This window comes from Talaromyces atroroseus (genome assembly GCF_001907595.1).
Source record: "Talaromyces atroroseus strain IBT 11181 chromosome Unknown scaffold_9, whole genome shotgun sequence".
Classification (NCBI taxonomy): Eukaryota; Fungi; Ascomycota; class Eurotiomycetes; order Eurotiales; family Trichocomaceae; genus Talaromyces; species Talaromyces atroroseus.
The window spans coordinates 579,594-592,381 of NW_017971441.1; the positions used below are offsets into that span (position 1 = coordinate 579,594).

The 12,788-nt window shown below is 47.3% G+C and overlaps 4 protein-coding genes across 4 annotated transcripts; 2 read left to right on the forward strand and 2 right to left on the reverse strand.

The window, feature by feature from the left end:
- Positions 1-910: 910 nt before the first annotated feature.
- On the forward strand, positions 911-1,986 carry UA08_06593 (hypothetical protein; the record flags this gene model as incomplete). Its single annotated transcript, XM_020268888.1, has 3 exons — positions 911-1,111; positions 1,173-1,349; positions 1,405-1,986. 3 exons carry the CDS (start codon positions 911-913, stop codon positions 1,984-1,986), a joined length of 960 nt encoding a protein of 319 aa, XP_020118375.1.
- A 1,552-nt stretch (positions 1,987-3,538) lies between these two features.
- Positions 3,539-5,125, reverse strand: UA08_06594 (putative MFS-type transporter; the record flags this gene model as incomplete). Its single annotated transcript, XM_020268889.1, has 1 exon — positions 3,539-5,125. The coding sequence occupies one exon, from the start codon at positions 5,123-5,125 to the stop codon at positions 3,539-3,541; it is 1,587 nt and encodes a 528-aa protein (XP_020117989.1).
- A 1,040-nt stretch (positions 5,126-6,165) lies between these two features.
- On the forward strand, positions 6,166-7,757 carry UA08_06595 (hypothetical protein; the record flags this gene model as incomplete). Its single annotated transcript, XM_020268890.1, has 3 exons — positions 6,166-7,118; positions 7,184-7,380; positions 7,717-7,757. 3 exons carry the CDS (start codon positions 6,166-6,168, stop codon positions 7,755-7,757), a joined length of 1,191 nt encoding a protein of 396 aa, XP_020117977.1.
- Positions 7,758-7,812: 55 nt separating this feature from the next.
- UA08_06596 (hypothetical protein) lies at positions 7,813-12,456 on the reverse strand (the record flags this gene model as incomplete). Its single annotated transcript, XM_020268891.1, has 9 exons — positions 7,813-8,329; positions 8,384-9,591; positions 9,670-9,686; positions 9,746-9,759; positions 9,876-9,953; positions 10,013-10,050; positions 10,231-10,445; positions 10,527-12,284; positions 12,342-12,456. 9 exons carry the CDS (start codon positions 12,454-12,456, stop codon positions 7,813-7,815), a joined length of 3,960 nt encoding a protein of 1,319 aa, XP_020117975.1.
- Between the last annotated feature and the right edge of the window lie 332 nt (positions 12,457-12,788).

A 12,788-nucleotide genomic window follows, 5' to 3' on the forward strand; every position in this document is an offset into this window, starting at 1 on the left:
TCGGGTAGTCGTTGTATAACAAATGTGCGGCTCTCGAAAAGTGCCGTTAGAATGAATGGATTTCTGCCCTCTTACAGTTACCTTCGGGCGACTACATTAGGGCTGTACAACTGAGCTAGCACAGTCTAGACTAATCCGAAAAGAAAATCATTCGCTGAAAATGGGCTGGGCAACCCTTATAGAGAGATGAACGGAGCCCTAAGCATGAAAAACGCCCTTCGACTTTTCCATTTTCAGAAAGTCTTCTGTAGCCATTTTGTCCGCAATGGAAACCCGGATAGAGGCGACAGCACATGACAATGGTGTGTCTCGACCACGAGCAGCATTGAGATCTACCCTGTGATCAAGGGACCATTCTGTAAGTGCTGGATCTTTGAAAATGTAATTGAAACTGTCAGATAGTGGCGGTTTTACTGAATAATGAAGAGTTCTTACGCGAGAACTGGTGGTCTCAGGAAGTCGATAGGCTTACAACCATGCTAGTTGCAGAATTGCAGACCTTGAAGAATCAGCCTGACCAGCCTTGTTCGATGAGCTAGTTAAAAGCTGTGAGAGGGCATGCTTATGATGTCTGCAAGTACGCTAGATCCCAAGAGGAAATAGGGCTGGTCCACCGGCTTCCCGCAAAAATTTCCTAATCTGGAAATGGTACACTCCTATACACTTCCCACTGTGAGCTTCAGCTAAGCTACCTGCCAGCTGGGTTAGAGTTTGAAGCTGGCCAAAGAAATACATATCTGCTTACCCACGGTGGGCCTGGACATAACAGCTGCACATGTCCATATATTTTTCGAACAAAGATGCGGCACCAAGTAGCTCAAGGCGAAAGTATTTTATTTGGAGGATTCGTCCATGTTGAACTCCAGGGATGTAACCTTGGAAACCTGCAATTTGGACTCCACAATCCACGATGTCTAGAATTATCGCCGTCCACGGAGCAACGGGCACGCAGGGGGGCTCTGTCGTCAAGTCGCTCCTCAAGTCGGACTGGAAAATCCGAGCTATCACCCGCAACGCTTCCACTGATTCTGCCAAAGCTCTCGACGCTGCCGGTGTGGAGGTCGTGACGGCCAGCTTTGATGATGAGGCGTCGCTTGTCAAGGCCTACGAGGTGAGCACTTTGTACTGCTGAGGGATATATGTAAGGTGGCAGCCATTGATGCGTTATGCAGAACGCCGAGGCCATCTTTTTGGTCACTAACTTTTGGGAGCACCTCTTCACTGGCAAGAATGCGGCCGATTCGGGCGAGGCCGAGTACAAACAGGCACTCACTGTTGTCAAGATTGCTGAGACGTTGCCTTCATTGAAGCACTTTATCTGGAGCACTCTGCCTGGCAATGCTGAAGGCGTGAGTCGCTTTAACCAAATGTCGTCCTCGTGTTCTTTTGCTTAACATTTAGCAGCAACTGAAGCGCACCGCTGTGCCGCATTTTGACTACAAAGCCCAGCTGGACGTCACCATCCGCAAGTCATATCCCAACCTCGCAGCCAAAACTACTTTCCTCTACGTTGGCTACTACGCCAACAATCTTGCCGACATCCCCGCGGCCAGATTCTTCACCACGCCCGGCTCCTTGGGCTGCTACTTCTGGATAGTTCCCGTGCCGCGCACTGTGGTGATTCCCTCGGCGGGGGACACAAAGGTTAATGTGGGCGTTTTCGTGAAGGCCATCCTTGCACAGCCGGAGAAGACGCATGGCAAGTACGTTGCCTGCGTCGTTGAGGCGATCACCCATGACCAGATGCTGCAGTACTGGAGCGCGGCAACGGGCAAACCAGCGGCATTGTTGCAGGTCGATGCTGGGGATTGGATCAAGGCTTTTGGAGCCGCTGGCGAAGAAATGTATCTTAACCTGAAGGCGTTTGAAGAGAACTCAAAGTGGTATCTGGATAATAGCCCGCTGCTGGCTGAGGATCTGGGTATTGAGGCGGAAGTTGTCAAGACAGAGGCTGCTCTCAAGTCTTTTGGAGAAAAGCTGCTGTGAAATGAATGGTATCCTCTGTATATCGTATATCGTGCAATAGCCTTGCGCTGCCAAAATAACCTGTATACACGGTAGTTTACTCTAGTACTGTGCTTTGCTTGATCAATTCCATTGCCATCCATTCTTCAGCGTTCCAAGGTTGTTTTTATATCATCAGCGGCAACCTCAAGTTTAGAGTGTAGGTGATAAATCTCGGTCTTCGTCAAAGCCGACAGGTTCTCGTTTGGACTAAGACGTGATGAGTAAGGCAGCCAGATCATAATGTTGATCTGTAGCACATCTAGCAGCGCTCTTATGATCCGAGATTTATGCGAAGCGGTATGTATTACCCTGGTGAAGATAATATGAGAAGATCACAATATTGAAGCTACATATATCACCCAGCATAATATTATCCAAGCCTACTAGGTCAAATCTAATGATTAAATGAAGCGTTCCATGGCATGATATCCCCAAAGGATCCTAAAAGAACACCTGCGCCAATTCCCTACAGGCGAACTCTCACACGTCAATCGCGCGAAGAACTGATCAACGTGATGTATCATTGCATAGACAACGATATCAAATCCTTACAGGATAAATACATCACAGTTGTGAAGTGAGTCATCTTTCTGTACATACGAATGACTGATATTTATACAACTAATACTAAGCTGCCTGTTCATCTCTGAAGCTATTTCTTATTAGAAGTCCTATTTCGGGGCGTGCCCGCGAGACACAGCTACCCGCGTCGGGGCCGAATCCGGGAATAACTTCATGTCGGTGCCATAGAAGGTTAGAGGGCTCGCTAAACGAGGACATATAAAAAAAGACAAAGGCACAGAGAGAGAGCCTTGTTCCTTTCTTTCTTTTTTTCCTTTTTCTCTTCTTAGCACTTAGTCGACATCCACTTATATCAAACACAGTGTTTGGGGCGGCCAATTTTCCGTTGAGCAGCTACTGTGGGCCTCATTGAAAAAAGCAGCCAGCTCAGTCAGAGGAGTCTGTCTAAATTCATCCAGAAACACAAAGGAAGAAGGGAAAAAAAGAAAAAAGAAAAAATAAGTCACGAGACGGCCCAAAGAGGGAATTGAACCCTCGACCTCACGCATTTTTAATGCACTCTTGTATAACAATATATTAATATATTACATAAACAAGGTACATCCCAAAGCGTGAAGCATACCACTAGCCCATTTGGGCCCGCTGTAGTAACGGTCGCTGGTCTGATTTATTATCAAAGAAAATTTGACAAATCAGCCAATCAGAAGCTGGATTGGCACATTTTTATGTGGGATTCCGCGGTTTCGTCTGATTTATGCCCTCAGCGTCTAACCACATACGGAATACGCGCTACAAAGTTAGTTATGTGAGTTAACTATGTAACTACTCTAGGTACAACCGTACAAGGGCTGTTATCGAAGCCGGTATAATGTTGATATTTCACGTAACTTTCTAGAAATCTAAGGGGCAGCTTTGTCCAAAGCTGTTGCATATATTGATGCAAACATTCATAAACACCCAAACCGGGCGATACGAAGCAGAATATTCCTCAAATCAAACAACAACACTCTCACAAAGAATCGCGGATGCGCACGAACTCAAGATAGCGGGCCTTCGTCCACTGTCGACACTTCTTCCCCCAGATCATCATTGGTACGGTGGTCAAGACAAAGACAAAGTCGAGGACTGCAATGACAATAAAGGTGTTTTGAACGCCTTGTTCGTCAAGCCACATGCTGGCGGTGAACGTCAGGACACATGCAATGGAATTGTTGATGACGGACACTCCAACCATGCCCTCCAAGACCATCTCGGGATACGCATCCATCAAATACGCCATGCTCAAATCCCCAGTGCATCCCCATCCGAATCCGATTAAGCCTAGACCAATATATGGACCTGGCCACGACCACGCTTGCCCGGTGCCAATTCCGAAGAGCAGCATGCCCAACGGCGAGATGATGGCCAATGGAAACAAGAACCATAATCGGTGCTCAGCTTCACGGATTCCGCCATTCCTCTTCGCCATCCAGATCATAAAGACGTCGGACAGATAGCCTCCATACAAACAACCGAGAACGGCCCCGATGAGACACGGAACGTTCATCAAACCGACTCCAACATCTCCATAGTTCCAGGGTGGCTCGCTCCAGTTGTCGTCCTCAACAGTAAGATAGAATGTGAGCCAGGCGTCTTGAGCACCCCACTGAAGGCCGGAGTAGATGACTGCAGGAAACGAGAACACACGCAGAGTATGCATTAGTCGAACGAAGTACTGCTTGAAACCAAGGCCGATTAGATTGGGTGCCGGCGTGATGAGTGCAATGCGCTGCCAGTATGTCTTTGGCTTCTCATCTGCCACAGCCGTCGGTGTGGTCACAACATTTGATACACCTTCTCTTTTTTCCTGCAATCCCAACTCCGGCTCTGCAGTGGCTACGACCGGAGGGTAAATCTCGCCTCCTTGGTATGCAGGTCGGTCAAACATTGTCTCCTCAAGGGTAAAATAGATAACAGCGATAGTGGCGCCGGAGATAATGACTGCTAGCCAGCCAATCCAACGCCAACCCAAGCTACTATCAGCCACGTATCCTGCTATGAGGGGGCCCAGGTATGTTCCGATACTGGTGGCCAGAACATAGACTCCAATAAAAGTTCCCCGCTGATGCTCAAAAAACAGGTCAGAGAGCGAGAGTTGCACGTTAGCTTCTGCGCAGGACTCCGAGATGCCGACAAACAATTGATTCCAGATGGAGTCGGCAGTCGTTTGAGTCTTGGCCATCCAAATGGAACCAAGAAGACCCATGGTAATACAGAAGAGATAAGTGCAACGGCGACCCCAGAGCCACGCTGCAGGCGACAGGAACAGAGTGCCATAGCCGATGCCAAGGAATAATACACCAGCACCGGTGTTCATGGCATCGTACGAGATACCGAGTTCGACATTCTCGCCAAACTGGGCCGAGCCAGCATCGTTCGAGGTTGCGGCAGTGAGTCCGGTCAGAAAGCATACCAGAAGGGCATGCCAATATTTGCGATACTTGGACCAGTTCAACGGATCATTCACGGATTTGGTTGGTGGCGGAGTGAGAATAATCTCGCCATGGTTCAGCAGACGAGAAGTGCCTGGCAGATACTCCGGCTCATCGTAGGTCATTTTTTGGGGTGAGTAAATCAGTAATTCTGGCCTGAAGGCCAGAGCATGAGTGAATCAGAAGAGAAATATATATATATATATGTAGTGGGTGTTAGGGAGGGCGCTCGCAAAATACAAAGAGGTGTGCGAGATCAAGATTCATAGACACTCAAAAAGACGAGATAAGGGCAGGGTTCGGGGTCAATTGGCACATAGAGCAAGAATTTAGAGGGGAAAAGAGGAAAAAAAAAAGCAAGGAAAAGAAGGGCAAAAGGACAGCGTCGCCAACGTTGCTGTGAAAATTCAAGTCGCGTGCGCTGCTTACCGCATTGGGAATAGTGGGCGCCTGAAGATAAGGGCAGCAATTTTTATTTTGGTGCTAACTTCTGCTTACCACGTCTCATTGAACTAGAGCGAGGATTGGGTGTCAATTTATATTACTTTTTACTACCTAGGTAAGTCTCTTATCAATCAAATCCTTGGAAGAGAACACTTGCATTAGTTCGGCTCTCGTTTATGACTTTTATCGTTTTCTACATGCGACTTGATATGGCGGAATAACTTTACTCCGTCGATATATATACGCCAGCTGTGGTGTTTTGATATAGAGACTTGAAAAGCTCCAAGGCTATAAATATCAAGTAGACTGCCATCTGTTTGCTCCCTCAACAGTGCAATGTGTAGATGATGGCGTATAAAGACAAAACAATAAACACATTCCACACCAAAAAGGGGTTCACTATGCATAGAACAGAGCTCACACCATATCGACAACCAAGGTCTATGGATGAACATGGCAGACTGTCAGTGCCAGACAGTCTTTGTGGTCATTCATTAATGTTGGGAGAAAAGAACAAGCCAGCACGGGGGAGAGACAAAACACTCTCATGTCACCTGAGCAGCACCAGCATATGAGTGCGAGATAGAACTGCACTGAGAACTGCCATGTCAAGTTCTCCTTTGTCTTCCCCCCTCTCCTCCCCCAGGAAAATTTTCACTCCTGACTTCCCCTCATTCAATCTTCATAGAGCCGGTCAAAGCGAATCGAGTCCCATTTTCACATGGCTTACAACCAAGACCTAGAATTGGCACTGCGCCTTCTGCTAGCAGACCTCGATGCCTTGGAAGAGCGACAGAAAGGCAAGCAGGTAGCTGGCAAGCTGACTGACTCAGAACACGCAATTGCCACCATGAGGAGCGATGTTATCGCTTTAAGAGACCAGATACTGGCCGTCAGTACCAGCACGGCAATGGCCACCGACCAAGCCATCTTGATGTCTATGGCTCGCGAAGAAGTAATCGCTAGCCAAGACCATCAGACTGCCGTGGCTCTGGACAGAACTGAAGAGAGTGTCAATTACTTTGCTCAAATTGGACCACCACCGCCAGAAGACATGAGCCACAACGACGCCGTTTCAATGGTCATGCGAGATCTTATGAACCGTGCGAGTTTGACCAGACAGAACAATGCGGGAGACACTTCGCTGCCTTCCAACTTGGCAACTCAAGGCCACAACACCACCATAAAATGTGTTTGTTGTCTCGAAACCCGCGAGCCTTTTCTGAGAGGCTATTGTGGTCATGAACTTTGTCGTGATTGTGCGCGGGAGATATATCTTGGGGCAATCAGAGACGAAGAGCTATACCCACCCCGTTGCTGTGGCCGACCTTTTTCTCCTGGAATTATCTTGCAAGTCCTGGAGTACAGCGAGTTTCGAGCTTTCTGTGAGAAGGCGCTTGAATACATTGCAGAAAACAGAGTGTACTGTGCTGAGCCAACATGCTCTACTTTCATCCCTCCCTCAGCTATCCACGGTGACAATGGTATCTGCCCGGACTGCCATCAACAGACTCATTTGCCCTGTCGTGCCCTTGCTCATCCTGGCGTCGACTGTCCATTGGATCATACGTTTCAGGGAGTCCTAGCTATAGCTGATACACAGAATTGGAGGCGATGCTTCAATTGTCGAACAATGGTGGAGCTCGAACGTGGTTGCAATCACATTACTTGCCGGTAAGATACATAATTCTTTTGAGCCAAAAGAAATTACCATCAAATATGCTAATATTCCGTTTTAGCTGCGGCAGCGAGTTCTGTTACGTTTGCGGCCTGGTTTGGAAGACGTGTCACTGCACGCTCTGGGACGACAACATGATCATCCAGGTTGCCAATCAAGCTGTGAATGACCAGGTTGCGCCCAACGCAAGACCTGAAGTTCGCCATGACCTCTTCAATCGTGTATTGGAAGATCTTCGCCAACACGAAGACGTTGGGTGTGAGCATCACCGAAGATCGCAATGGAGATTCCGCGACCAAGGCAAGCTCCAATGCGAAATCTGCAACCATCGTCTCCCTGAATACGTATTTGTATGCAGCAATTGCCAGATGAGAGTGTGTAACACCTGTCGAAGGCACCGATTAAGATAAGGGAGGACGTGGAGGGCACCGATTGCGAATGAGCAGAAGATAACTCCTCTTTCAAAGCATTTGACATGGCGTATTATTCATGAGTCAACAGTTTCGAGACCGAAACTGCATATTGTATTTATCTCCAATGCATGTGTTGGTGGTCGGTGGCTGGTGATAGCAAATGTATCTTACCGGTTTACAGTTCTATTGAACAAAAAGAGTGCAAAGAAACCTCACTTTTAGGCTCTGAAATCGACTCGTTTCCACTAAAATTGAGTTGTGTGTATTTTTTTGCAGCCTACCATCCCTCAAAATTTCCAAATCCCCCTTTTGATTTAAACTTCTTGCGCGCATGTTCGGGATCGGGCTCGGTATCATCGACAAACTCAATGATCTCGTCCTCGTCACCGGGTTTTCGAGTTTGCTGTTCAGCCAGTGCAGCTCTAAGATATTTGCCTACCCCTCCACCACCTTTCTCGTTTGACAATTTGGATCCATCTAAGCCACGAACCCGCTTGCCTGTCCATGTCACGAGATCATCATCGACGTTGTCTGAGTTCTCGTCCTTCTTCTTCTGGAGCTGGGCACTGTTCCCTGTTTTGGTCTCTTGTTTGCTCATAAACTCCTCGAATGGATCGACAAAAATAGTCACATCTGTGATGCGAATATCAGTCACCGGCCGGTTGGTGCTGGGATCGACTGGAGCCAATTCCATTGAATTTAGAGACGGTGATGACGGTGAGGGGTCGTCTATAATACGACCGAAGACAGTATGCTTGTTGTTTAGGTGAGGTAACGCACGATATGCGATGAAACTGATGAACGGTAAGCATGTGTATAGAGAATGTGGGAAGACGGATGTAACATACAATTGACTACTATTGGTATTTTTACCTTTATTTGCCATACTCAGAGTACCCCGTGCATCATGTTTAAGAGGCCCCTCGAACTCGTCATCAAAGTTTTTCCCCCAAATGCTTTCACCGCCACGCCCAGTTCCAGTAGGATCGCCTCCTTGTATCATGAAGCCTTTGATATTGCGATGGAATATAACGTCTCTGTAGTATCCTTTCTTGGCTAGGTGAATGAAGTTCCAGACAGCCTTGGGTGCATATTCAGTATACAATTCCAAGTTTAGGTTGCCCATGGTCGTTGAAATTCGAGCGTAGCCCTTATCCTTCACTCTTCCTCGCTTCAACATATATTGTTCGTCCGAAAGAGTGGCTAATTCGGCCTCGGTGTGAGGTGTCATCCCTGTACTGGTGAATGAAGCCGCGGCAAGGCCCGTTGTGTGTCGAGCCGCATTGAATGGGACATGCTTTGCTGGTTGATGAGACACAGTCGTGGATTTTGACTTCTCTGACAATGCTCCAGTGTTCTTAGCAACCAAACCTTTGGCTCCGCTCTGTTGCCCACTGCGTTCGGCCCGAGCCCGCGCAACTGCCTCTTTGGCTTTGAGGATTTTGGCAGAGCTACCCATTGCATTCAGATTGACATTACTGATAGGATCATTGCGCTCACGGAGTTGTTCATCGGTCAGGGCGCTTTCACCATCCTTCAAATACTTGAAGGAACTGAGATTCCTAGCTTCGACATTCTGTGGATCTTGCAATGTGATAATATCCTTGCGCCCGAATTCCTCGTCTGTGACCAAGTCACGCCACATCTTCGCTTTGACGTTTAACCGTTCTAAAGTATCCCATGCGAAAACATTTCCCGAGGGGCGTAAGGCGACGATATGAGTATTATCAGTGAAGACTTTAAATGTAACGGGGTCGACATATTCGTCCGCCTCATTCTTTGCAAAATTCAACTTTATCAGATCGGAACTCTTCAGAGGACTTCCGTCAACGGGGTTGGTACCGTGTTTTCTTAGCCATGGCAAGATATTCGTCAAGTCGAAGATGGTCCCGTTCGCCGTACAGACCGGATGTTTGAATGGTTGAAGCGAAAGCGAGCAAAAGTGGAATGGAAGACGTTTGAAAGAGGCGTGAACACCACTATTTCGCGCACCGGCTACCCCAGCGCCAGCGCTGGCGGAATATGCATCTTCCGATGCCCATTCTGAGTGGGTGATCTTGAATATCAGCTGTCAGTATACTTGATCAATCGAGTAAGAAGTTTATGAAAATTCGAGGGTCCTCGTTGTACGTACATAGAGCTTGTCCGTTCCTGGATTTGAAGAAGTGAGACACAAATCTAGTTTCTAGGGCATTTGGAAAATAACATACCTTTACCCATGATTCTTGAAAATTTTGACTGAAAGATGATCAAGGAGAAAAAAGCCAGACGAGGAGGGTTGAAGAGTAAGATCGGTTTGCGACGTTTTGCCCCCATCGGCCACTCGAGCTAACCGCTTACGGAAATTTTGATATCGGCATCATTTTCTTCCCCAGCTGAGGAAGAAGAGCGCTGATATGATTCGCATAGTTATATCCGCTATAGAATCATATTGTTAGTAAAATTTACTATTTAAATCATCCATAGTCTAAGTATACTATCTTGCTATAAGATAGGTCATAAGTAGAACAGCCATCTAGTTTGATATAGTAGCAGAGATCAAGTGAGTTGATTTCATTGTTCCATTTATAACATGGGTTGTTACATAAAAGCCCAAGTTTTCCTAGGTTATATCTAATAATACAATTCATTAATGTAGTAATTGCAAGGCCTCGGAAGATCATGCTGTTGGGGGATGAGTTAGGGTTAGATTTACGACCCAGCGATTGCCAAAGTCCACACCATGTCGACGGCGTGTACCGTATTTTCTCCAGACAACTTGGCTAATACCGATATCTGCCACTGAAATCTGCCATGTACTACCCTCTCCGGACTGCAGCGCCTGCATGACTCCTGTTTTTGGCACTGCCAAGCAGACAATAAAGTCGGAACTGACACAGAGTCGCGACCCTTGCACAATGCCCACATCACCTAGTTCACATCATTGTCTTAGTTAGCCATTCCCCAGACTGAAAACGCAATAGCTGAATAAAGATGACTGAAGTGCCTTACCAGTGGCAGCAGATATACCGGAGGGTATATCAACCGATATAACTACCAAGTTGCTTCGATTTACCCAAGCAATCATTTCACAGGCTGTGGCTTGGTCGTCACTCCTCAAATCCTCAAAAGCAATGTGCATTCCGAATAAAGCGTCGACGACTAGATCAATGCTAAAATCACCGGTCAAAAGGCGTGCTGAAAGCTCCTCCCATCGTAATACTTTGCCACCAATCTTTTTAAATATCTCCATTTGCTTGCGGCAATTTTCTAATAGCTCACTTTCATGCTCCAGTCCCAAGAGGCAAATAGTAACTCTATGCCCTCGGTTTTTCAAATGCCGTGCAGCAGCTATTGCTCTTCCACCAGTTCGATGATTACCAGTGAGAATCAGAACAGCAGGGGCGGCAGCATCACTACCAAGTCGGCCCACTGCAGCTTCTGCGATACCACGCCCACTGTTCTCAGTGATCATATCCTCGGTCAAACCAAGTTCAGTCACGGCTAGTTGCTCTACTTCAAGCATTTGAAGTGGACTGACAGTCGGGCATAACCTGTTAGTGGTTGTTAAGCGTAAACTTCCCGTGGAGGCAGCATTGGCTCCATTGAGTGGCGATGCCCTTCCAGATTGCCGGTTAGGAAGCGGACTGATGTTTCGTGGAGATGAAACTGAAGTGCGGCCAACAGATCCCAGAGAAGCCGACATCGTAGACTGCGCTAGAACGATGTTGCTCTTCTTGGTAGCCTGAGCTCTGCCGGATGATTTAGATCGATCACGTCCAGAGTAATTCCCACTGCTGAACTTATCATCACTAGTTTCTGTTTCTGTTTCGCCTGCTTCGCTATTCCATTGGGTCGGCGTGTTGTCGAGAACATTCTCTGACCAGTGAAGATTCTTTCCGCCATTTGTACCTGGTCGTGGCTTCTTGTTGAAGCTTACCAAGCGATCCTCATCCGCCGTCGTGTCATCATTGCGAATTTCGTCAAAAACGCGCCTCTTATCGAATTTAGATAGATTGCCCTGAAAATCAAAATCGCCAAGCTCCTGTATGTCTGTTGCGTCTTCGGTTGCCCACCCATTGGCATTTTCGACATAAGATCTGTTGTTCTTGCTCCTCCGATTCTTTCGTTGAGTTTGACCAGCATTGTCATCCTCGGGATAACCTGTGTGTAGCCTCGGTCGGACTGGTTCAACGAATGCTGTCTGCCGCCATCCATGGCCAGTATGCTCTTCCCGTCCTTTGTTTCGGCCCCCTCGCCTGCTCCGCTTCACAGAATTTTTTGAATTCAAATCAAGCGGCACGGCTTTTACTGCTTCGTCTGTAACCTGTCGCGCCGTCTCAACTGACTTATCGAGCGTAATGTTGCTAAACGGCTCGGTTAAGATCGCAGTTACGGCGGAGTCGTGTCGTTCACTTATTTGTGGAGGGTGCACGGTCTCTATTGACATTACACTTGAGTTAGAGCGTAGCAATGAGTCGGACGGTGTAGGGAAAGTCGTCGTAGGGGTCTGTGACGTGACTGGTTTGGTTTGTGTTGCCGAGAAGCTCACTATCGCCGGGTCAAAGAAAGGTTGTGGCGCTGGTTGAGAATGACTCAATTGAGCATCTGCTACTTTCGCAACGGCTGGTACAGATGCCGTATCAACATATGTTGGTTTTTGATGGTGAGATGAAGTTTGAGTTTGCGAGCTGGATACCTCTAGATCTGCTATTCCAGAAGCATCAATGGTGTACGACGGAAATTGTTGACCGTTCCATAAGAGCGTCACTAATAGATTCAATGGTCAGACTGTGTAGGTAAGAATATTTCACAGTCTGAGCTTACCGTCTTGCAATGTTAGGCGCTGGCCAAGGATATTGGCCACTGTTCCACGTATCTGCGCATTTGGAGGTGCATTGAGAGTCACCAGGACTGTGTAGCCGATAAAATTGGAGGCCATCCTAAGGAAGAGGTTCGTGAAATCCGTCGAGGGATAGCTTATAGTTTCAAAGCGGGTATCAAGTCCACATTGAGTGTCAAAGGGAATTGAAGCTTGGGGCAGGTTGCAAATGTCAAATTCGGAGACCTGAATTATGCCGCTCTCTTCTAGACTAATAATGTAAGAAGCGGCGTCCCGATAGGGTCAAATTGCATCACATGACTCTTATCGATAAGATAAAACCCCCGCGTCAATTCTGCACAGCTTGAGTAGCATCAAATTATGTAGTATGTAGCATGTGCGCATATATATATAAAATTGCTTTCTTGTGAGGGTCCTGCAAATATTCGTAC